Here is a 25,070-nt window from a genome sequence, read left to right on the forward strand (position 1 = left end):
ATTCATGAACTTCAATTTTGTGAAAAACATTGCAATGTTTGCTTTAAGTCACTATTTAACTGCATATCAGATTMTTTTAAATAAATTTGCTTGCTTGACTATTTACAGGGTAAGAATACATGTGACTAGTTTGTCAAAAATATGAACATTTGGACTATATTTTACAGTATTTGTCCAGATCTATGCATGAAGATTTAAACTAGCAGTTTAATGAAAACTAGTTTTCAAACTAGCTACTGTGGGTGGGCATGTATGTGACTGTAAAATAAAAGAGTGTAAAGTTTCAATTATGACCTCTGACTTAGATGTTACTGAGTACCCAATAAAATAAACAAGATAACAGCTCAGCTGAATTCACCCAGTGAATAAGCAGTGGATGAAAAAACATATGCAGTTCAAGAACAGACTCTCAAAGCACAGTGGTAGAGTTTATTGGAGATGTTTGTCATTTCTATTCCCTGAGATTATTATTTGGCCCATACAACCAATGGAGTATTCTCTGGAAACTGAGAGTGCAACTTGGAGCAACATCCCGACATGTGCAAGACATTTTGTTCATAAAGCTCTAGAGGAAACTTTCAAGACAAATAGTGAGCCAGTTATGGGTGGTCTTCAGAAATTGAAGAGGAATGTGTTAGAGCAGTGCAGGATTGGATGACATACTTATAAGACTTAACGTACGCATTTAAATTTGTACTATAGGTTCAGTACATGCATAGTCACATCCATCCATACATGCTGAAAGGCAGCAAGTGCAGCACRTTTTAAGAACATAAGCTTCCCATTCATTTCAAACAGCCAGCACACCAAGTTCTTCTCAGACAAATTGGGAAAGTAGAAATTAGATATTTTCAGTCAAACAACATGCTAGCCAAACTTTGCCATTATTCCACCAATTTACACAGTTTAAGCAGCTAAATCTAAAATATGAAATGTTCTTTGACATTGCAACAATAATGAGGAAAAATCAATGGACTCTAAGTGTCACAAGTCATAAAACAACACAACTCACACTGTCAGATGTCCTTCTTTCACTTTAATTTGGAATTCTTCATGTCATATAGTTGAACAAACCCAAATCTGAGCACCTATTATACTAAAGGGTCATTAAAATATAAAATTATGACAAATGCAATATGGAGTAGATTTCTGGAAATCGTAAGACAAATCTCTCTGACCTTCACAATAAAAAAAAATACATTTTTATTACTTAAGGTGAAGGAATTCAGTCCAAAGTCATTTTGCATATCTGTTTTTAATTTTTGCAACAGATGAACTTTACAATCACCCTCCCAAAATCGGTACTGCTGACCTTTCAGACTGTGAGCCCTGTCTAATCAAGAAMGAAGCCTTCCAAATTATTATTTTTAGAAATCTGAACTGCTGTATGTGGATGCTGTCCATAATGAGTGATGTCACAGATTAATGTTTGTAATCCAGATACAGTTATACATCTAATACTAGCATAATGATAATTTTACAGTAAGATCTCTGTTGCACTATTAGCAGCACTCTACAGCATTGAAGAAAACCTGAAGCGTTTGCTCAGGTATTGAGCACGGATTCCAGAGTAAAAATAACTACCYCAGTCTGGAACAAACCACATTTTCCAACTAAAATAACAGTGTATGCATCTGTTAGGTTTTAGCATCCATTTTAGGAACCCTATACAAAATAAACATGAGGTCAGGTAACCTAAGGACACAGTAAAATTTGTGGGCCAAGGAATTTCAAAGCAAACAGTGTGATTTGAAAATGTGAAAGTTTTTTTTTTCTTCCCAAATGCAGTTAATTTCAGCAGAATCCCAGTAAAGTCCAAAACTCACCAACAGATAACTTTAAAACAGGGCATCTGCAGTCTCAGTGCTAATTAACAGCCTCAGTCACTTTCATGAAACCCCACTGGCTCTTGATTTATGTGCCTGTACTATAAAGTTTCTGACCCGATTCCTAAAGCCAAAATAAAACACGGTCTGTGCAGCAAAGTCAAATCGCCCTGGAGTCACACAGTAATGCAATGTTTCAGTCAAAGCTTCTGGGATTCATGTGCTAATAACACCATGCTGAGGAGCTAGTAATGGAGATGTGCTTGCGCATATGCCATTGTAATTAGATCACTCATTTGTTTGTATACAGATCTCAGATCTTAGAGCTTAGGTTAATTTTAGCTGGACTTACATGAYCCTGCCAGCCTCGCTATCCCTTGCCATGCTAATTGCTCAGCACTCTGCTCCAGCTGACTTACCTTTTTCACTGTCTGCGAATTATTGACAGGGGGGAAGCAGTGAGTGTTGCTTGTGGAGACCTCCTTGTATCTTCCTTGCTGTGTTTTAGTCTGTTTGTTTGCTGAAATCCCATTAACAACTGCTGAAAGGAAGCTGCTGGTCATGATAGGAGTCAGGGTCTGGCAAAACAGACAGATGGCCACTACTAAGGCCAGAAGGAAGGGCCGAGGGCGACAAAGTCTACGGCACCTGGGGACTTGCCCGCAAACCATGGCCTCGCTGCTGTCCTCACTTCATCCTTTGCCACATTGTAGATTCAGTAAAGAAGCCGCTTTTTGCCAGGATAAAAAAAACAAAGGCACGTATTTTCCAAAACTAGTCAGTTTTCTCCATTTCTACTTCTGAATTCTTTCATAGTGCCTGGCCAGAAGTTGCAGCTTCCAAATGAGCAGAAGTCTGTAAAGAACCCTTCCATGAGGGATACAGGAACAACCTGTGAAAAAACAAGTGAAGGGCAGTAAACAGCACAGTGTCACTGAGGGGGGGTTGTAAAAAGCCATACGGGGCTCTTCTGTGCTGCCTTCTTTGTAGAACAAACCTGCAGGCAAACAGGTGAGGAGCAGAAATCTTCACCCTCAACTTTGCAGACAGAACTGTTTAGCCAGACAATAGTATCCAAGAAAGCAAGAGGTTAAAGCTTAATATGTCCTGTCCATAGCTGAAAAGAGTAAGAGAGTGTACCAACATCTTGAACAATCRTTTGCTGTCTTTTCTCTCCTGCATTCTCAATTCCCACTTTGTTTTTACAGTTTCTTTCATTCCAGTCCTTTTAAATTGCCTCTTTCCTGTCAGCATGCACAGCTCTCTCTCCTGAAATGATCATTTATCTGAAAACTGACAGACTATGAAGATTTCCCTTCGCATTCGTTTTGTCCGGATTGCGAGTTCAAAGTTATGTTTACTTACTCAGTTCTTATCCTGTTAGAAGTTTTCCATTCTCCTCTAATGGGCTGCTGATTAAAACCACTTGGAACAACCCTGGCTCATGATCCCAGCTCGTCTCACACACTCAGAAGGCAGGCACACGCACATACACACACCATCTGAAGCCAGTTGGACCACAGATTTCATATAAATAAAGGCTGGGCTGCTCAGAGGGTGGGGCTAAGTTAGCTCCGCTCTGAGCAGGAACGGGGTTTGGAGACACAGTGTTAGATCGAGATCAGAAACAAGAGGTGTCCTTGCGCACGCTGCATGCCTTGAAGCCACCATCACTGCAGTTTTTAGAAATTTGCTGTTACAGCAATGAACCTGATTGAAACAATAATAATATCTTGCAGACAGTAAAAATCTGAGCACTACCTGCAATATTTTAATCCAAATTAACAAAAATTTTGTAAAAGGAATTAGGTTTACTTAGATGCAAGTATCTCTGACAAAGCAGTTTTCAGTACTTTTCCATAGTATACATAATATTTCACAGCAGTGTATAAATAAAACGTCTTACTAATGTTAAAGAGGGAAAGAAAGGAAGGCAGACACAAATATTCCAATGAGAGCACTTTGTATCTAAGTCACAGAAGATCTTAGTTACTACTTCCCCCTGCTGACACAGGACAGGGACGAGACATATGGGAACAATTGAGAAACTCAGTGTTATCTTTATAGACCTAAACTTCTCATATAATAAAGTTACTCTTGCTAAAAATGTCTRTATTCAATTCATCAATGTTATCTTACATTCTTAGTTATTTTGAAAAGAAAGTTCTTCCAACATTRCTTTAAATGTGAGAAAAGAGTGTTGTTCAGTTATGATAACCCTGGTAAAACCTACACAATATGACAGTGGCAGCAGCACTAGCAAGTTAGATGCCTATATACAACAGTGAGGGCAACAGCATATATTTGATGTGCTGATGTTTATTCATCTTTCAAATTCTTTTTTCTGAGCTAAAGCCATCAATTTGCACATATGGAAAAAGGCTGTTTAATTGATCCAACAATTCAGGCAGAACTTCAGCTGTCACATACACTGCATTTTATTTCTCTCCCTGCTACTGTCTAAATCACTCCTCTTCATCTAGAGTTGTCTGAATTTGACTCTTAGGCCATCCTGAGCAGGAAAGGAGTACAAAACTTGCCTCTRCCCTCCAGTGATGAATGCTTTTGATCCACACAGAAACTGCCATCTGTATCCCCARAGACATGCTGCTCATGCTCCCTCCTTCCTAGCATGCCAGCTCACATCCTCAGGCCCTGCTCTAGCCAGCCTGTGCTGCTAAGTAGTTGGCAAGCCACCAAATCTAGCTAACAGACCATGGAAAACCATGAGTTTCCTGCAGCTGACTTCAAGGTAGATTATGCCATACAATGACGAGTAGTACCCAGAGAGCTGATACATCAAAGGAGCAGTGCAGAGACGCTGCAGCCAGCCTGAGAGCCACAGTCACCCCATCAGCAGAGAGGAGTACCAGAGAGTTGTTTTATTGTTTCAAGGATTGTCCTGTGATTTTCAGCATGCTTTGATTTCTGGGCCCATTAGCGCTGGGTTGTCAACTTCTCCCAAATTTTTAGTGAGAGGATTTTAGCCTGAGCCTTTCCTTGCTGGTGCTGGAGCACTCGATTAAATCGCTTTATGAAGATTTGGATTAAAGGTTGCCTCATGATGTGGAGATTATAGGCCCTTCCTAAAGCCCCACATTGGACTAAAGTAATTCTGTATCTCGTCTACCCCACTCCCTTAGTTACCTTCAGCCCAGCAAGTAACTATGCACTGCCTTGTGCCCTACATCATTTTCCCCTCCAGTTCATAAGTGGGAGCTTTAACTTTGCATTTTCCCCATATATCTCAGTGCCACTTCATCCTGCCTGCAGCCCCAAGTTTTCAGGACAARCTGATGACTTTTATTCATTTACTGCCCCAAGGGTGATACTCCAAAACTAAAGAGAGAAGGGAGATCAGCAGAAGCCAGACTGATCACTCTACCTTCTGAATACTCCTGGGGGTCAGCCTTCTGCTTCTCTACTTTTCCCAGATGTTTCAGACAGTGAGCTAGCTTTTTCTCCCTTTATGTTTTGTGGTTCATTTTCCTGACAGTAACATGTAATGCACATTTCTTAAGCTGTAAATAGGTTTTCTTAATCACAGCCAGAGTGCAATAGGCATGACTGCTGCCATCTTTTTAATCAATTTTCCAACCTATCTCTGGGCTTAAATATCTACTAGCTTGCTTAGTCACATTCTGACACTTCAGAAATTAAGGCAAGTGAGGGTTGATTCCTCTGACATTAACTACTCAGCAAAAGCATATAAGTGGATAGAATTAGGCCTCCTCAGTCCCATACTCATGAGAACGTACTTCAGTACAGAATATTCAAAAAACTTTAGAAGACAAATACCTGTAAGATCAGAAATAGCTGGTGGCTATTTTCTATATGYTATTCCTATGTACTAGTATATGTACATATGTAGCAGAAAGCTACAACTCTCCTCTGTCTGACATACGGCACAAATTTAGGATTAGTTTTCTGTTTGGGATTCCTGGATCTTTCCCTTCCTGTGACTGCTYCCACTGCATGGATTCAGGGCTCTCTGTCGCATTTACCTTCCCCTATTCCTTCTGTTTCTACTCACTCAGGACTTCTTCCCTGGATGCTGTCTACAGCAGCCAGCTGCTGGCCTACTATGCATAGAGCAAGGGAGCTCAGGTCCTGCAGGAATCACTTCTATCAAAACCATCCGGCCCTGACTGTCAACGATTGATGTCTGGTGCTTGCAGCCCAAATCCCAGCTACATCTGCATCACCTGGAATAGACTGTAAGTATTTAAAGATACTATGACACTGACAAAAGAAGATGAAAATCATGAGACTTGCTAAAAATTGCAAGAAGCTGGGATTTGAAAGGATTTAGCCAATATGCCACACAGACATGTAATGTGCATCATTCAGCATCACTGGGGTTTTAAGCAAGTCAAGTCATATTCTCAGAGTTTCCATTTTACCTAAGTTTAGTCAGTGTAAAAGCTAGGGACCACTGAAGAGTGATATGAATGGCTTAAGTAGTGACCTAGACAGATAATTGCCAGGGACTAACCAAAAGGAAAATTCCAGGCATAAAATGTTAGCAGGAATTTATGGCTAGTTGAATATAACCATTATGTGTAAGCTTAACTTCACTCAGAGATCTAACATGAATCATTCTGCAACTCTGAATAAAGTTAAGTCTATATATAAGTGCATGTAAGATCAGGACTTAGTATAATAAGAACCATTTTGAGTCAATAATTTCACTATACAGAGGCTGCCAAGGAGAAAATGTGTCTAAAAATCTATTGAGAATTGTTCTTTTCTACAGCAAGATTCAAGTTACAAAGTGTAGAATCTTAACAACCATTTCAGTGATAAATGAATTCACATGAAAAATAAGCTCAAACAGATCATTTCTAAATGAACTGGTCATCAATTCCTTTCAATCGTGTTTATCACTTTGATAGTACAAACCTACATGCAATTTTCATTGTCTATGGTCAACTCTAATTTCTTTTTTATTTTCCAGAATGCCACAAACTATGCCAAGGGCCATAAATTCCCACTGACTTCAAATACAGGATGCAAGGTCTATGAACAATAGGCATTAATAGCACTGTAAATATTCAAGTAAAATGTCTAGTAAACTATGCTGGAGAAAGRCCACCAAGCTACACCCTCTATGATTTTCTGGTTCACCCTGAATGCAATCCAGATTACAATTAGATTTGCATGTGTCTTTAATCCTCTGTGTAGTCCCATTATGAGCAGTGAATGGGAAAGACTGGCACAGAGTAACAGAGTGAAGAAAATAGGAATAACATATTTCATTACCTGTCTCTACATTGGAAGATTCAATACAACTACTGAAATTTAAATTAATCCCAGCATGGAAAAATGCAGACTTTATCCCCCCTTTCCCATGCATAGAGCCCTGTAGGCCTTAATGACTTCGTAATTTTGTTTTAAAAACACTCCAGAGAAAAAGTATTCATGCCTTAATCCCACTTTGGCTCCACTATCTGTTCTTGGCTCACAATGAAGGTAGGCTAGCAAAGAAGACTCTGCAAATCCTTGGTAAGAAAAATAGTTGATGTTAATGGAAGAGGAGTTCTAGAGGAGACTCCCTTTTTTGTTTTGTGCTTTATTATTGTCTGATTTAATATGTTTGGTATAATCTTTTGTTTCTATGTAGGTGGAAGCTAAAGATCTTGCGTACTCAAGCAGGTTTGTTGATTTATTTGACCAAAGGATGTATACTCCATTTTAGATCTTTATTCCACAAATTTTTATCAGTTCATTAAGAGCTGTGACATTGTTAGATGTTCTGCCCCAAGAAAGATGCCCTGAGACCTTCACTTCTATGGGCAAATCAGCCAGTCTAGTAATTGCCTGCCACTGAAAKGGGAAGGTCTTGCTTGTCCTTTAGCCTCTCCGCCTTACCTCTGCTTCTCCTCTTTCCTTTCAGTGGTACGCTCTCTCTTCTGTCCTTTTGGTGGTGCTTCTTCGATCATTCCCTGAGGGGGGAAAAAAAGTGCAACTGGGTTGCTTTTCTGCCAGGTTAGTGAGTCAAATCAGCTCTTGGAGAAGATCACCAGATCTGAATCAGATTGTGCCAAACTTCACCCAAGCTTCCCTAAAGTTTTAAGTCTAAGCTTACTGAGTCTAAGCTTATCTGTTCAGAGGGATACCTTTGTATCCCAAGCTTTGTTGGACACCTATGTACCCTTTACCACTATTTTTTGGTAGAATGATGACAATGAAAACACAAATACTATTTTTTAAATAGTTGTTTGCTTGACATGAGGGTTAAGAAAAGCAGTTGAAGACCAGTCTTATGAAAGGCAAAACTGTATGTCGGGAGGAAGAAATAGATCAGTTAATTCTTTGATCATTCCTTTCTACAGCTGTTCACTGATCTTCTATATAATCTCTTTCCAGCAACTATTCATTTTACACAGAGATTTATGGATTTTGTAGCCAATTTGGTTGTTCAGACTTGTTGTTTATCAGTTGAATATCAGTGAATAATAATCAGTGATAATCAAGAAATGCCTAGGCAGGCTGTAAGAATTTATTTATCTATATTTATCTCTAGGTATGCAAAATGGAAATAAAGTGAAATATCTTATGACCTCTGCATTCTGTTACTTTTTTTAAATAAATGTTTTATTTTGACATGCACCACATYTATACTCTAGCATCTTGCTCATCCCCCTCTTCTTCATACCTCAGGGGAGAATGTTTGAATTCTCCRGCCTTCTTCTGTTTCTTCCTACAAACTTTTTCTAATGTCAGCTCTGTTCTCTCTCAAAATCATTCTCTTCTTTTGATACAGTGAATTGTCCCAAGCTTTCGGTGATTGAGGTCATTTTTATTGGCTTTTCTTTCCCTAGTTACATTCTCTGGGCTTGCTATATGGAAAATATTTTCACAAATACTTTCCTACTTTCTTATTCACTCTTGCTGCAAGCAGAGCTGTTCTCTATCTTTTACCTGCTGAAGGGCTCTRAATGTGATGTGTACTGTTTCATTGTCACATTCCCTCTTTGCTTTAACTTGGCCTTGCCATACAAGTAGTCAAGATTAGTAAAGTGTTCACTCTTTTTTATTCTGTTCTACAGTGCAAGAGGACCCAAATTAGTCCAGAAAATGAGAAAAGTCAAAATGACTGGAAAATTCATGACAGTCATCCCCAGGCATCAACTTTTTATGCAGTTGCTCTCAAGTTCGGGAGTAAGCTTTGTTTCAGAGAAATCAACTTTTAGAAGTTGAGAAAGATGAGATCAATTCGTTGTTTCACAACCACTTCTTCTCCCAACTCATCCCCTGAATTCCTTCAACCGTATTTTCTCCTGTCTCATTACCTCTACCTTTAGCAGAGTGATTGCTTTAGAAATACAACTCAGACTTTTGAATGAGTATCACAGTGTCTCTCTGTGTTCAGCAGTCCTCCAATGTTCTTTGGCAGCAAGGACAAAAAATGTTCTCATAAACAAGAAAATATTGTGCAATGTTACCTCTGTTGTATGCATATAAAACAAAGATTACAAAAGAGTGCTTTCAGGTACTCATAGCTGTCTCTGTGTTGTCCTCTAGATGATCTACATTGTTGCAGATAGGGTGCATGCTACAACTGGCATACAAGCTGTAAAATTTTGGACCAAGAGTTCCAAGTGCCTGTCATTTTCAGGAAGACATTTTGACCATTAAATTTTGGTTATCATCCATGCAAATGTTCAGCTTAGACCACATCCACTGACTTCAGTAGATGAGCTCATGGGTGGGCATATTTGGGCATTCTAGGCACAAGGCAACAAGAATTTAACCTTTTACTATCCAAAGGCTTCCTTTTACTGGTGGGTATTACGGTTAACAGAGCTCTTCTGTTAGCAAAGAAGGGTTCTAAGATAACCAGGTCACACAGGGGCACATTTACCTGTTCCTCCTAAGATACATCCATACATCTACTAAGCCCCRTCAAGACTAGCCGTTATTTTCTAATGAGAATGCTAAACAACATATACCAGTGTTGGTTGCATTATTGTGGGACAGTCAGAGCATACAATAACCAGCATATAATAGCCAGGTTGAAATTTGTCGCCTTGGGCACATCATCACATATTGTGCATGTATGTGAGAAATTATTGTACAAGGAAACAGTATATGGTGATACAAGACATGCTGTTTTGTTGTTCTTATGGGCAAGAAGAAAAAAAATGATTGTGTACTTTTGAAATTATTTATCGGATTATAACTGTGCAGTTTCTTTCACAAGTCCAGCTGCTGCCACATGATTACAGCAGAACAAGATAACAGCAATCACTGTAACAGAAGTTATTTGAGAAAGGAAAGCAGTGGAATACCCTTGAGTACGTTATGTTTATTAAGCACTGACTTTTAACAGGGTTTCAACAGACTAGTCCACATGATAATACTTCTGCAAGTAAAGCTGAAAATTAAGTTTAACCAGCTTTACAGCTAATGAAAGCTGCCTGGATAACTGTAGTGAAGACGGCCCCCCAGAAAGTCTCCAGCACGGCTGGCACTAGGATGGCAGTTCTTTGTGTCGAGCCCCGTGCAGAATCACTGCGCTGCCTCTTGGCTCTGCTCCGCTGAGCTGCACAGCTTGCTCGAAACACGCCTGACTGCTGCTGCGAAGGGAGGAAGTGGGCTGAAAGCTGGAGCGAAGGGAGGGCTGTCATGCCGAGCTGCCACGATAAGGCTGCGAGGAAGTTGACCATCATATTGTCAGTGGGTGATCCTAACCATTCTGATTAAACAGGTCATGTGGAAAACTAGTGGTCCAGACAAGGATCTGTTGAAAAAGAAAGGTTTAAGGAAGACATTTCTCAGGGTTGCTAGATCTGAAATGCCTCGTTCTGTTTTTCTTCACTTAGTATCTAATTTGATATGTTATAAGAGACTGAAAAGTGAANTTTTTTTTTTTTTTTTTTTTTTTTTTCATTGTCTGATTACTAAGTTGTTGGGGGTTATTTCTTTTTTGGGTTGTTTGTTGTATTTTTGAATTACAGAGATATCTCTGGACCTCATATGTAGACTACTAAAAAATTATTCAGTATTTCAAGGCAGACATAGATGTTCTTGGGATTAGATTTTGTAAAAAAATTAAAATATAACCAAATCAGAATACCCTTAAAATACATTATGAAGTAGCTAACAAGCTCTTATATTTTTAAATCAATCATTATTATTTCAGCCACAATATGATTTGATGTGCTTTTAAAAATAAAGCATATTGAAGAGACTATTTGTTTTGGAAAATAAAATAAAACCAGGTTGTGTCAACACAGAAGATTAATAAATGTACACAGGACTGATAATTTGCTTGCTTAAACACAGACTTTGGAAAKAAATTTGAAATTTATAGAGAATATTTTAGGATAATTCAAAATCATGCTATCTTATGATATGACATCAGATCACAGTTTTATAATGTGCTGATGTAATTATGAACACTACATTTAGATGATTCTGTCCTTCATGAAAGTGTATATTGTTGCTTAAGATTTAAAGAATATGAATAAGGAAAATTTGGAATCTTTTCCGTTAAAATGCTTTTCAGTCTCCATAAAAAGACATTCTCAATACATTCCTTTCACCCTCTTAACAGAAATCTTAAAGTAAATAGCAGTAAGTGAATATTTGGAAAGCACTTTCATGATGAAAAGTACTTTAGAGTTGGTAAATCTTGAACACCGATGGAGATACTCACAGAAACACCTTAAAAGTTGGATGTTTTTTTCTTTTTTTTTTTCTTTTTTGAGGAACATCTTTAGTCTTCCTGTCCTGGGCTAAAACTTTACTGAAATGTTTTCCCAGTGCAAATTTTACATTGCATCAATGTCTTACAAGAACAAGAAGAGTGTCATAGAAAAGGTAGAGCTAAACTGCACTGATACAAGTGACTCTCAAAAGTAATCATTAGTTCTGAATTCAGCAAAAATGTGCCCTACGTCAGATTCTAAGAAAATTTCTACTGCGGATTGTAATGGTTATCACATGAAGAAAGAGAGGCTCAACATAATTTTATATCTTTTTTAAGTCATTTTAAAATGACTCAAGCTTGGCTTCTGTTTCATCCTCATGTCCCTTCATTCCAAATGTCTTAGAACCAGGAAGGAATTGGAATTAGGCTGTTAGGAAGATCCCTGTGAAATGTATGCAATACCTTCCTCAGTTAAAATGAAGGGCTCTCCAACACTGCAGCTGTAAAAAAAATAACATTTTCTAGATCTGATTAACTAAGTAACGTGTTTTTATTGACAGTTCATTCAACTGTTGACTAAGTAATCCATCTAGAATGAGCTTTCTTTAAAAGTCATAGATTAACTTAGCCCCAAAGTAACACAGCAAAAAAATGAAATACATTTTTAAATTAAGTCAAGAATACCATATCCAGATAAATTCATCACAGCAAAAACGCTCCAACTTGTCACCTTTTCTACAAAAGCTACTGAATGTGTGATTAAAACAGATTTTAAATAGGATGAGCACTTATATTTATACATGCAGTAACAATGTAATTCTAGCCTCACCAAAATAAAAGAAAACAGCTGTAAAAGACCATCACCTTATCCCATGACAGTAAAAATTATTCCCGTACTTCTGAAAAGTTTCCGTAGTTCTCTAGGATTTCCCTGATTGACATTTTCCATTTAACAGCAGTCACATTTGCAAAGTTTTTCCAAATGTCTATCCCATACCTCTTTTACTGAAAGGAAATGGTAAAACTYGCTTTGAATAAAATTAGTTTTATATTGCTCCTCTATTTCTGTTTCACTCATTCTCATGTGTGCAAATACACTACTCATTATTCTTCTGTGACACCCTAATTGGGAAACTCAAATTAACTGTCAACCTAATTATTTCAGCAACAARATTATACCTAGGATTGCCTCCAATTATGTTATTTTCAGGAAAAATGTATAACATTTAACTGAACAACTGAATTTACAGCATTTAGTTTAAGAATCTTGTCATTGTACTCTCAAAAGTCAATAAAAATGTTCTTAATTGGCAATAGCCGATATCATAATGTGGGCATACACATTTTATTTGATGTATATGATATTAATAGATATTTTTCAAAAAGGACTAGAACGGTCACAACACTCAGTTTTCATATGAGGCATAAATGAGTATTAGAGCTTAAAAATTATTAAAACASCCATACATACTAACACTGCTCTCATTTTCTGTTGTAATACATTAAGTAGATTTCTTGTACAAAAAGGAGGCAAATATTTCTCAAAACTAGTTTTAATATTCCAAATTTTGTTAATACCTTCAGGAAATTTTTTTTAATAAACTAAGGAAATACAGTTAACAAATGGTTGAAGCTACATTTATAATGAAGAGTTTAAATCAAGCATAAAATGATGTAGGAAAAATATTGATTATTCTGAAATATAAGATGTGATGTATGCAAATATTAATTTGTAAGTAATCATGCAACTTGACAACCTTTACACCTTCAAACAGCTCCTAAATACAAAATGTCTCTAGAGCAAAAAGCTGCAGCTTATCTTTATAGAACATTACCCCAGAGTATAAAACAAGGTGTGGATTTGAAAGTGTTAGAGGAATATCATTAGAATTCAGTATTGACATACTGAAGGTTCACATTTTTTTCCTTGTAATTACGTTATTCTCAAAGCATTTTAGGCAATCCTGGAAAAAGCCACAAAACTGCAGAGACAGCGTTCATATAGAGTGCCATAACTTTAGGTATTCAAGTATACCACTTCAAGTCTGTAAAAAGACACCTTTGTCCCTCTTGCAGTCGTGCTTCTCAGAGGTTCTCAGTGTAACTGCAAAACTGTCTGAACTCTCTGCTTGTCAAGTTTAAGGCCACTTGGGTCTTTCTTCTGTCACTTGCCACATGAATTGGGGGGGGGGGGGAAGCTCATGATCGGTCATTCCAGCAGGATGAAGTGGGAGATGAAAAAAACAGCCAAGAAAAGTCAATTCACAGTGGAGAATTCCTTAGGAGGAAAGTACCTCCTAAGTGAGGAGGAACAGAAAAAGGAAAATAAACCTCTAATTTCTAATCTTCCCTGTGTGCAGTTGAACATTTTACAAAATTCAATAAAAAAGACAAGAATGCAAATTATTCTGTGCTATTCAGACAGACAACCTAGCAGGGTTTCCCTGCACAAACTGTGGAGCAAAAGATACATATCCTCTTTTATTTCAGATCTAGAATAAATAAAACCTACAGCTGAAACAAAAATGCTGCTTCTTAACATATGAACAGATAATACAGTTTATCTGGTATAAACCACTTTTTTTTTTTCTCATACAGTGCTTAGCACTTTGGTTCATAGTTTGTGGAGCTACAAATACCTACTAACCCTACAAATTCACCAAAACACTCGAGCTGTTGGGCTTTGGGTAAGCCAAAACTAAGAACAACTGTACCGCATAATACCAAAGACTCGCGTAGCATCTTGTATGCTGCAATATTCACTGGTCCAYGCTGAAAGACGGTAAGAGTATCATAGGCATAGAGGGATATTTCCTGGTTACATACTCTCTTAATTCAAGTGACGTGGCCTTCATGACTTTCCTGTTGTGTTAAAACCTAAGCACATCATCAGCTTGCACAGTGCAAACTTTTCAGTTTTATTTCTTAAATCATTCTTAGTGTCGTCTCGCCTGTTGCTGARCAATGTGCTGTATTTCTGCAGAATTATCTAGAATAACTCCAAAATCCCAAATCTTATGTCACTATTTACCCTCTTTAATAAATCTTTTACAAATCTGTTGAGTAGCACGGACTCTTGCTGAACGTTATCTTGTTGAAAATACTGGTAATTTATTCCTATACTCTTTATTATTCTATTCTGCAACTTTTAGGGACCTCCACTCTTCTCCTAGCACATCATTTCTTAAAGAAACTTTAATGAGGGACACTGTCTAAAACCCTTTAAAAATCTACGCAAACAATAGCTTGGCCTTCGTGCAAGAACCCTGCTAAATACGACAGAAGGATTCTTTGCCAGTATGTATCTACACACATATTTGCTAACTCTATTCTTTATCAGTTTTTCTCACTGTACAGACAAATCAAAATTAATAGTCTGTAGATATAACTTGCAAGCTTTTTATAAAAAATAGCATTATATTTATCACTTTCCATCCCTCTAGGAGGAGGCATTTTTCAATATKTAATACTAGCTCAAATGTTCCATACTTGAGTTCTTTCAGAACTTATGGGCAAATCTGGTCCTGCCAATTTGTTCTAAATCTGTTTCTATAGACATCACACTTTTGAGACCAAGCTTCGCACATCCTGCACAAAAGGCTCTTTTATTCAGATTTTTCTAACCTCCTGCACAGTGAAGAAATAATTTACCTTCTCTGTCAAAGTCTTGTAAATTTTGAGTACTTTCTACTTCTTAATCATCTGCTGACCCTTAATCCTCTTACACAGGCTTCTTGTTTAGAAAGAAAAAAAAAGCATATACAGGCTCTACTGTTCTACATCTTTGACTTACCTTACTGTGGCTTTTTCAAATTTGTTCAGATTTGCTAGTTTCTATTTTCTTAACTTAGACACAAWGTACTTACATACTAATAATGACAAAGGTAAGTTTTTCCCCTTGTGAATTCCCTAAATAGCCACCCCATGAAAAAAGCATTACTGTTATTATTGTCTATCGGGACACGGAATTTGTATTCACACTGATTTTTTTCCTTTTGTATTTATTCATCTTTGCATTTTAGGAACTGTCACCACCAGTGCAACGTAGTTTGCTATATGGCCTTAATTCTGCATTTTCCTAAAAGATTTGAAAACTCAGTCTAAGGAGGAATCTGGATTTCCTGCCACTTAACTTCAATTCATAGCTTGGCACCAGTATACCAGCAGAACAGAATTTATCATCTTTATTTTCTCAATAACCCAACTTAAAACCAAATACTCTAGTCCTCAGTGGTTTTTTTAGATGCCATCATTTCTATAGAAACACATAAACAGCTTTAATGGAATCTTATTTATGTTGCACTTTATTTTTCTAACTTCTACTTTTTTTTACTGAGGAGGATTATCATCCATAATCACATTTTCCTTCTTACATATCTACTTTTCTCCCATTTCCAGATTAAAAATGTCCATTAAAAAAAAAAAAAAATGTTGTAGGTGACAGCACTCTGGTTTCATTTTCATGTAGATAAAGCCCGAGTTTTCTGTACATGCTCCTATTACTAATATACCTAATTCTTTTTATTTCCCCGACACCATTTTTATAGCCAGGCACTAAACCACTATCTCCGTCTCTCTCTTCCTTTGCATAGGTTTGGCAACATTTCAAAAAAAGCTATCATAAAACTCCTGGTCTTTAAACTCAAGCTTGACAGCCCAAAGAGAATGCCAAGCAAGTGAAGGGAGTTGTAAGTAAAATCTTTATTCAAAATGATTTTTTTTTTTCCTTCTTGCAGAGGAAGGAAAGAGGAAGGAGAAAAGGGGAGCTATAATGTTCAATGCCACTGTATGAAAGAGCTGTAAAAAAAACAAAACAAAACAAAAAAAAACAATAAAGAGGAAATTGTCTGAAATCTACAAACTGTCCAAAATAAACAAGTTGTAAAGATTTTCTCCCCTCCATTACATTCATTATCAAAGACTAAGCTGAACAAGCTGCAGTCTAAATCAGTTTTCTGATTTCGTTCAACGACACGTACAGTTCACAGCTATCAGGCCTCATGTATCCCAATGTTTTTAGAAAGCCTCTTAAGAAGGCTCCTATGTGATTCTCCCTGTTAATGCTAGAAATTTCATCACATGATGAACTATTTCTCCCTTTCTTCTTTCCTGAACCATGTGCTTTTGGGAGGTTCTTTGCCTTTGGCTGTTTTTTTTTTTAACCAAGGGAAAAGAGAAATGAAGGAATAAATCAGCTTCAAGACAGGTTTTCCATAGTTTTCATCTCACTTTCCTATTCCTATCCATGCCAGCCATTCTAAAAGCCACAGGCAGGATCTCCTTCCTATCACTGTGCGTGGGTTAGGGTTTTTTAACCACACAGAAAACAGAAATTTTGTGCCCGTTTCAATAGTTATTATTGACTGTCTGGAGTCAAAGACCTTAAAGCAAATGATGTTTCAGCATTTTCCTATCTATGCATTTGTTATTCACCCATCAGAAAAATGTTCTCCTGTAAAAAGATCAAAGGATCTATGAACACACAGGTCACAGGCAAGAATCTTTTATGCAAACCCAGCTATATTCTTCCAAAACAGCTTCAGGGACAAAGCTTTTCTTTTTTGACAAACATACAGAAAACATCAATAACAGGAGTTGAGATTGTTTTGTTTTATTTTAACACCTAATACAATTCAAATTTAAAGGATTACTTGCACAAAAAAATAAACACATTTGGTATAAAAATTTATCATCACTTTAACACCTTTTTTTTTTCTTCCTCTTATGACCTGCACCTTCTCTGGGGCAGAAACATATAAAGACTAATGGCACGAGTTTGTTTTATTCTACTGCATTTTTTTTTTGTTTTTACATATTCAAGTACCCTAGAGGACAACAGCCCGCTGTATACAAGAACCATTTTCTTCAGCCTGCTGAATGAAGTTTCATAAAGAACCAAAGCTATAAAGGCATTTTAAAAACCACTGTCTTATATTCTTTTTAGAAGCACTGACTTTTTGCACCATTTATATACATAATGTTACATAACAGCTCTTGAATACAGTACATGCAGCAGAATATATCTGTTGAATATAAAACATACATTTAAAATCTTCACTTATCAGAATTCTTTGAAGACTGAATTATTGTAGAATGCCCATTGCTTAGAGAAAATGGTTTGAATACAAATGTCTGCATATGTTGGCCACTGGAACAATCCAAGGCTTACTGGAATAATGTCTGTAGCACATTAATGTGCATAAATAATTTGCTTACAATATTAAAACACAACTAGCAAAAATCAATGAGTTCCAAGATCTTACGACTGCTATGTTAAGCCTTCTTTAAGTGGTGGCAAGAAGTGCGGTGGTTTCCCTTCCCAGTCCTCACCGAGTCCTCTATAAAATCTTTAGTATGTCATTTGTTTTCCAAATGAAGAAGCTTATTTATGCCTACTGCCTCTTCTCTTCATTGCAGCCGTACACTGTGGACAGTACCATTTCCCTTTCGGTGCTTCTGTCAGTCCAACACAGCCATAATGGAACCACTCAATAGGGCACTATAAAAACAGAGTTGAAGAGAGTTTTTTTTTTTTTTTTTTTTAAAAAAAGAAACGCCGGTCACAAGAAGCATTTGATAAAAATGAAGCACCAATAAGAAGCACAGATCCTGCCTTTCACACAAAAATCACAGGACAAAATGAGAAGAGTACATCAGTCTCTAATTTACGCTCAAAAAATGTAATACTAGAAGTCACAAATGGACCAACATAACAGAGCAAATTAAGTATATTATGCTTAGGAAATATCTATTTTGACAACACTAACTGACACAGATGTAATTACTCACTTCTGTGCAAACAAAAACRTATGTCAATTATTAAATCATTCAACTTAACTATTTTAAAACTGTTTTATTTGAATGGGACAACTGGTACTAGTAGTGACACAGCAAAAAGTACCCAGAAATAAAAGGTATTTAAAATATGTCAAATCTTCCTGAAAATGGATAAAGTCTTCTAAAATAGTTTGAACTGTGGAGACAGATGGGGAGAAGTTTCCTAAAGAATGGTTCAACTCATTACACATTCCCATTGTACTTTTAGCACAAACAATTAAGCTCTACTTTTAAGATTTTCATGAAATTGTCTATGCACCTGGCTCTATTACCATTTCTAATATCTACTGCAAACCTCTAGCTTTTTCTTCTTCATTCTTCCACTAACTGACTTTCTGCATGATTCCTTCAGTCTCAATACAAGTCACGAAAGATGAAACAAGAATGAAAAATCTGAAGTAGCAAGAGTGAAATCCATAAATATCAGAATAGTAAGTGGTACGTTTCCAGTACTTAAAGAAAGCTTCAGTATTGGAAAAAGCCTTTTTGATTCTGAAGMTGCTCACAGAGGGAAAAAAATGTTACTATATAGTGTTACAACATTTAAGACAGTGAATAATTGAAAAAATATTCAAGGTTGTTTAACGTAAAGGTTCAAAATTTTACTTCCATTTTTTGCATATGCTTTTGGTTTTTGGTAAAAATAGACTTTCAACCACAAAAAAAAATAGTAAGCATAGAAACACAGTGGTTTTGTTAAAAATAGAAGATCTAAATAAGCTTAGAAATTCTTAAAAACAATGTTCCGAGCGTACAAATATTTTCATTACATATAATAGCCGAATCATTTTCTGCTTAAGTTAGGAGGATAAATGGAACACTTAAGCATCTGGAATTAATAATATTAAAAATATTTCCACGTTTTCTTCTACCATTTTTTCCACCCATCCTACATGTTTAAAGGACTTTTTTTAAAAAAAAAAAAAAAAAAAAAAAAAAAAAAAGATCACTACCAAGAAGTCTAAGGTGGGCTACGGGGCAGTATGGAAAAATTACTTGTTTTTTTAACCAGAAAGCTTCATCATTCTGTACATGAGAGTAAAACTGAAAACAAATTGAAAAAAAAAGAGAAATCTCTACTCTAAAACTTACTCTAAAGCAAGTTAACTTCTGTAAGCAATATTTATATGCACAAGCCTCTCTCATGAATCTTTAGGACTTTGTTACTTACATCTTGATTATCACAGCCTACCATTTCACCATAGGACACCTAATTAAAAGAATAAAAAACAGTTATTAATAATTATATGCAACTGACATTTTCAAAGGCCTAATATTTCAGTTCTTCCATTGAGAAGTTTTTCATTAACAGTAGCAATAATCTTTTTATTTTCTATCTCATATACAATCTGAGGACTGTTATGTTCATACTAAACTGATTTCCAAGTCTGTTTTTCGCGCGCAAAAAAAAGAAAAAACATACATATATTTATGTATATTTCAGGGTGTATAAGCAAGGTCAACATTCAAAACCTGAACTAAGCACTTAATTGGTCTAAACAATATTACTCAGCTTATCAACAGTCCAGATTTCACAATGATACTGCTGTTTGGGATCTCCCTTGCAAGCATGACTATTTCAAAYACTTTTACTATTTGAAGATACCAAATGCTTTCAAAAGAATTTTTACAATTTATATTTTTACAAGTTATACAAATATATATATATAATTATATGTATAAAAATATATAAAAATCTGAAAAAACCACCCCACCCTAGCACATTTAGAAGTATTTTAAATAAGAACATACATTTCAAAAAAAAAAAAAAAATTCTCATGTCCTCTTTCATCCTCTGAATTTTCTCGGTGGCTTTTACTAAACTAGTAGTTTCTCCATTATTCATAACAAGAAGGAAAGTAGGAGAGACCTGGCAAATATCTTCCTTACCAACTTTGAACAGATTCGTAGTGAATTTACTTAAAATTCCATCTTGAAATCTTCAAGTCTTGAGTAAAAGATTTAGAACCCTCCAGTTATATTACATCACAGAAAAACTCACTTGTTTTTAACTTTAACAGATGAGTTCACAACACATATCACCAGTAGGTAAACACTAAAAACATTCTATYTTCAATAGTGAAATTCTGATCTATTTTTAAATTAGCAATCAGACAAAAAAAAATCTACAATGAAACAGCAATTCTGATTATACTTCAGGTTGGAAGTCTCTCTTACCTGATTACAAATGCAGTAACGTGGCTCATTTGGATCATAGGTCCAGTCTACCTGGCTATTAGAATCAGACTCTGGTATTACTGCTGTTTGCTGAGACAGTTCTTGTGCTAATGCAGATGAAGAAGAACATGATGATAGAGAGGAAGATGAGGAAGATGATGAGGACTGCTGACTTGAGGATTTGTTGTTGTTTCTGAAGAAAGAAAAAAAAATAACATACTATAAATATGTATACTACCAGGTGAAAGGATTACAAAGCAAATACTTCACAGACTCTGAAACATTACAGAATGTAAATCTCTAAGTGTCATTCCATAGCAGATTTCAAGAACCGAGATAGATATACTGAATGCTGTTGAGGCATCAGTATAGGCATCAATCCATGCCTATAAGACAGATTATTATAATCAATGGAATTTAAGCTGCCAAATGGTTTTAATGAATGCTTTTCTTCACAACATTTTTCATCGATAGCCCTGGTGTCAAGTCTCCATCCAAATTATTACCAATAAAATAAACAGAATTTGCATATAAATGTTATATGTCATGTWCAATGGATAGCTGTGTTTGAAGATGATTGATTCTATATTAATTCCCACTCAAGCACCATCAGTCTATTACACTGTGCCAGTACAAAAATACTATGATTTTGCTTATAGGTTAGATCTGACACTCAAGACAGCTGAAGATGAAAAATATTTCTGATGTAATTATTAAACGAACTGTGAATGCAGGCAAGTCTGTATGAAAAAGAAAACAGGCAACTCAAGTGTGCATGAGTTGAGATGAGTTCTTTCTAGTACTGGTTCACTAGAATCTTCAAATACTTTTAAATTAATCAGACATAGAATTCATTCTGTTTCTTGTCATAGATGTTCAGCCTTCAAAAATGTCATGATTATTTCCAAAGTGGCATGAAGCAGAGTCACAGATCTATTTCAAAACCAGCTACAAAGCATTGCACAGTAATTTCTAATATTTGATTTTAGGCCAAATCTTCACTCTAGAAGAATGAAAAAAGAAACCAGACTACGTAACAGAACAAAAAGTAAATGAAGACTATTTAAAATCCTGAACTGGGTTTTTTAAATAAAAAGAAAAGTGAGAGAACAAAACAAGAAAGCCCTGAACAAAAAAAGCCAGCAGACAATAACTACCTTGTGTTTTATGGGCTATACGGGCCCAGGAATATTAAACACAAGGTATTTCTAATACAGGCCATGCATTTTAAAAGAAAGCCTAGTTGCATTTAAGTATGACTGCAGTCAACAAAAATGAAAACCTACTTGCTTTTTCTGCCACTTCGTGAATCTGTGGTTGATGAACTTAGTGTCTGTGTTAACGTAGATGCCAGAGCTGATGATGAATATCCAGTTGAATCTCTGGAGAGGGAGAATTCTCTTCCAATCTGAAAATCATTGTTCTTAAATGCTTCATAGCTGGCTTTTAGACTGGACGTTCTTCTTCCTTCCTTCATCTAAAAGGAATACTGATACTRTGTAAGATCACACAGCAGAGTTCTTACATAGGACACATGAGGCTGCAAACTATTATTTGCAGAGGTTCACTAATAAYCCCCATGAACAAAACAACGTATAGTAAGTAGTAAAAGCAGGTMAGAATATGTCATAGGAAAAGCTATATAACAAGTTGTCCCTTTTTGCAAGTTTTACAAGATGAAATTGTACTACACAAAGAACAGCGGTAATATGAAAACTGAATTTTATTAGCTGAAAGTGATAGTGCAAATGTCGATCAAAAAAAAAAAAATCACTAATCTTTCTCCTCAATCAATAATGGATGGCAGACCTTCAAGAATGTTTTGACATTACCTGTGCTGTGGCTTGCACTGCTTGAGCTGCTGCCATGGTAATAGCACCGGCCCCAGATCCTGAAGATAATGAGCCCAGGTTATATGATGCCAATGGTTGAGAAGAGTTTGTATTGTATGCATTGTTTGAAGAGGATGATGAATTACTGTTTCGACACCCTTGATGAACAGAATACATTTATGAAATTCAAAATGAAACTAAATACCTTTGCATTTTAAGAGTTATATATGACCAGTGAAAGATTAGGTAGTCTGGTTATGCATCAGAATAGTATGATCATTTTGAAAAATGTAAGAAAAAGTTATTTAACACAGCCAGCATTGGCTTTAAAAGAAAAAAAAAAATTCCCCACCTAACTTCATGTGCAAAGAGTCCCTGCTCAGTCCAGTTGCTACATCTGTATAAACCAAATCTCAGTTAAAACAATACTCACTGTCATTACCATCAAGGAGAAAATAAAAGTTTGACTGTAAAACAAYACTGTTTCTAAAATAAAACTTGTAACACATCTTAATTGTAAAAAACTATAGATCACAACAATTAAAAAAAAAGCACATAAGTTTCCATAGCAATCAACAGATTGATAGCTGCTCGACAAATGCAAATCCATTTCATTTGCCATCCATGTAAAGCTCCTTAAGGGAAAAAAGGAAAAAAAAAAAAAGAGAGGGAAAGAAAAGGAAAAAAGAGTATGAAGGAGACTATACAGATATACAGAAGTGGTAAACAGCACTAAATTCCAAAATCTACTGTAGCCAGACACTGAAATGTTCAATTTGCATTATAGTTCAGGAGATTAGTCCATAAAGGGAAGAAAAAAAGAAAAGTCACAGTAACTAAATAATTTGGTTATAGACAACTGTGACTCAGATGTACCAGATCTGCCAAATCTAAAGCAAAAAGAGATAAATTCTTTCTGTATAGTATTTTGAAAAAAWGTTATGTACAAAATACAATGCTTTTATTTTCCACAAAAGAAACTATGAAACACCCTCACCTGAAAATGAGTAGCAAAGATTTTTTTTTTAAGTTTACTACTCAAAAGTACTTCTCACCTATTTAAAAATGCACAACACTCCAATGGATTTTATTTTACTATAGCTGAATAATAAATAGGTCATGAACACCCTTTAAAAATAATTAAGAGAGTGAACACACCCCCCTAAGAAAAAACACAACGAACGCAAAATGGCTCCTCAGCGCCATGAGCTGAAACCGCTGACCCTAAAGACCTTGCCTCAACTTCCACTTCACTGAAGCAAAAACATTCTTTGAAAATCTCCAGTCATGTTGCTTTCATTCTGGTTCACCCAGTACAGTATCTGAGAAACTCATTTCTGTTCCGTAGTAGTAAAGTAATGAATGTACGTCTAAAACCTCGGGCCTTTTGCAATCTTCTTCTCTACTTTGCAAGTAGTTGCACTGCTTTCTTTTCCAAAAATAAGAATGCATTGAATCTAGTACTTCTACAACTGGTTGAATGAAACTGTACTGCTATTCTTTTCCAAGCAATGTGAAGGAAAAGAAACAGCTAACACAGCTGTCAAATGACAAACCTGATGTGCTTCATGGACAACACAGATGGGCAACAATGCCTGCAATTTCTCATGTTTCAAATGACTGAAAAAACATTAAAACATATTAACCTCTGATCTYGAAAAACAGTACAATTCACTAATAATTGGATTTTGTTTCTTCCTATTAAAAAGTAGTAAAGTMCAGTGACAATTAAGATTACCTGGTGTATTCTCCTTAGAAGCATCTGAAGTGAGAGTAGACAGAAGAGCTTCAGATTTAAACTTCTTCTCAGGAACATGATCTGTGGTACTATGGTGAGAAGATGGATTGTGTTTCCTTTCTAAATAAAAGAAGTGTAGTGAACTTCAACGCAAAAGCTTTTCAGCCTTAAAGTAAAACTGTAACTAGAGATAATGAAACAACATTGTAAACTAAATCCCTCCAGTAAAACTTTGTTATTTTATTCTTGCAATTCCTCTGAATAGATGTTATTATCATCGCATTATGACCACTTTTTTTTCCAGAGTTCGTAGGGAAAAAATATACATATAGTTTTGGATTTTTTTTTTCTAATACTAATTGACAACAAATAAGAATACTTAAACAGTGAACTTGTTTAAGTTGCAAGAACTTACTCTCTACTGGAGTGTGTGAATGGGCATGATGGTTATTCACAGGCTGCGATGGTGTATCCAGCTCCAGAGACCCTAACATAGAATTAAAAACGAGAGAAAAATTTGAAAGTCATTATTGAAATGATTTTGATTTTTACATACTAAGTGAATCTTTATAATATTAACCAAATCACTATGCAATTACATTTATTTTAATCAGAATGATTTTTTCCATAGTTGAAACCATTCCCATAGTATAACAAGGAGACAGTGAATAAAACAGCTTTAAACTAAAAATTGATGACTTCTACCATATAATTATCGAAATCAGTAAGTTAAGCCTAAGGCCAATGAAAATAAGATGCAACAACATTGCCCTCATCGTGTCACCTATTCCAATGAGTTGCACGTAGGCCAGTGATAGTTGTAGACTGCTGCACCAAAAGTACTAATGATCTGCACTGATGTAAATTGAAGATCATAATTATCTTCATGAAGAGAAGTGTGCTAAAATACAGTAGCTTCTGAATAAACTGTATTCACAAGGCAAACTCCCATCTTGTCACATTGGGCCAAAACATCGAACGAGTAGAAATGTCTGTAAAAG

The 25,070-nt window shown here is 35.9% G+C and overlaps 2 protein-coding genes across 5 annotated transcripts in view; both read right to left on the reverse strand.

The window, feature by feature from the left end:
* CPED1 (cadherin like and PC-esterase domain containing 1) overlaps nt 1–3,345 on the reverse strand; it is a 149,685-nt gene extending 146,340 nt beyond the window's left edge. For both annotated transcript variants that reach the window (XM_085299718.1, XM_085299716.1), the window contains exons 1-2: nt 3,192–3,345; nt 2,246–2,718 (exon numbers count right to left, since the gene is read on the reverse strand). In XM_085299718.1, coding sequence (XP_085155844.1) covers nt 2,246–2,497 — 252 coding nt within the window. In that variant the 5' untranslated portion in view covers nt 2,498–2,718; nt 3,192–3,345. The remainder of the gene's footprint in view (nt 1–2,245; nt 2,719–3,191) is intronic.
* A 13,641-nt stretch (nt 3,346–16,986) lies between these two features.
* The window catches only part of ING3 (inhibitor of growth family member 3), a 425,405-nt gene continuing 417,321 nt past the window's right edge, over nt 16,987–25,070 (reverse strand). For 2 of the 3 annotated variants that reach the window (XM_085299722.1, XM_085299721.1), the window contains exons 5-11: nt 24,485–24,556; nt 24,070–24,189; nt 22,332–22,489; nt 21,786–21,976; nt 20,500–20,692; nt 19,493–19,531; nt 16,987–17,983 (exon numbers count right to left, since the gene is read on the reverse strand). In XM_085299722.1, coding sequence (XP_085155848.1) covers nt 17,867–17,983; nt 19,493–19,531; nt 20,500–20,692; nt 21,786–21,976; nt 22,332–22,489; nt 24,070–24,189; nt 24,485–24,556 — 890 coding nt within the window. In that variant the 3' untranslated portion in view covers nt 16,987–17,866. The remainder of the gene's footprint in view (nt 17,984–19,492; nt 19,532–20,499; nt 20,693–21,785; nt 21,977–22,331; nt 22,490–24,069; nt 24,190–24,484; nt 24,557–25,070) is intronic. The other variant, XM_085299723.1, reaches the window with a different exon arrangement.

Source organism: Rhea americana, unplaced genomic scaffold (assembly GCF_003343005.1).
Source record: "Rhea americana isolate MKP2758 unplaced genomic scaffold, rheAme1 scaffold_152, whole genome shotgun sequence".
NCBI classification, from domain to species: domain Eukaryota; kingdom Metazoa; phylum Chordata; class Aves; order Rheiformes; family Rheidae; genus Rhea; species Rhea americana.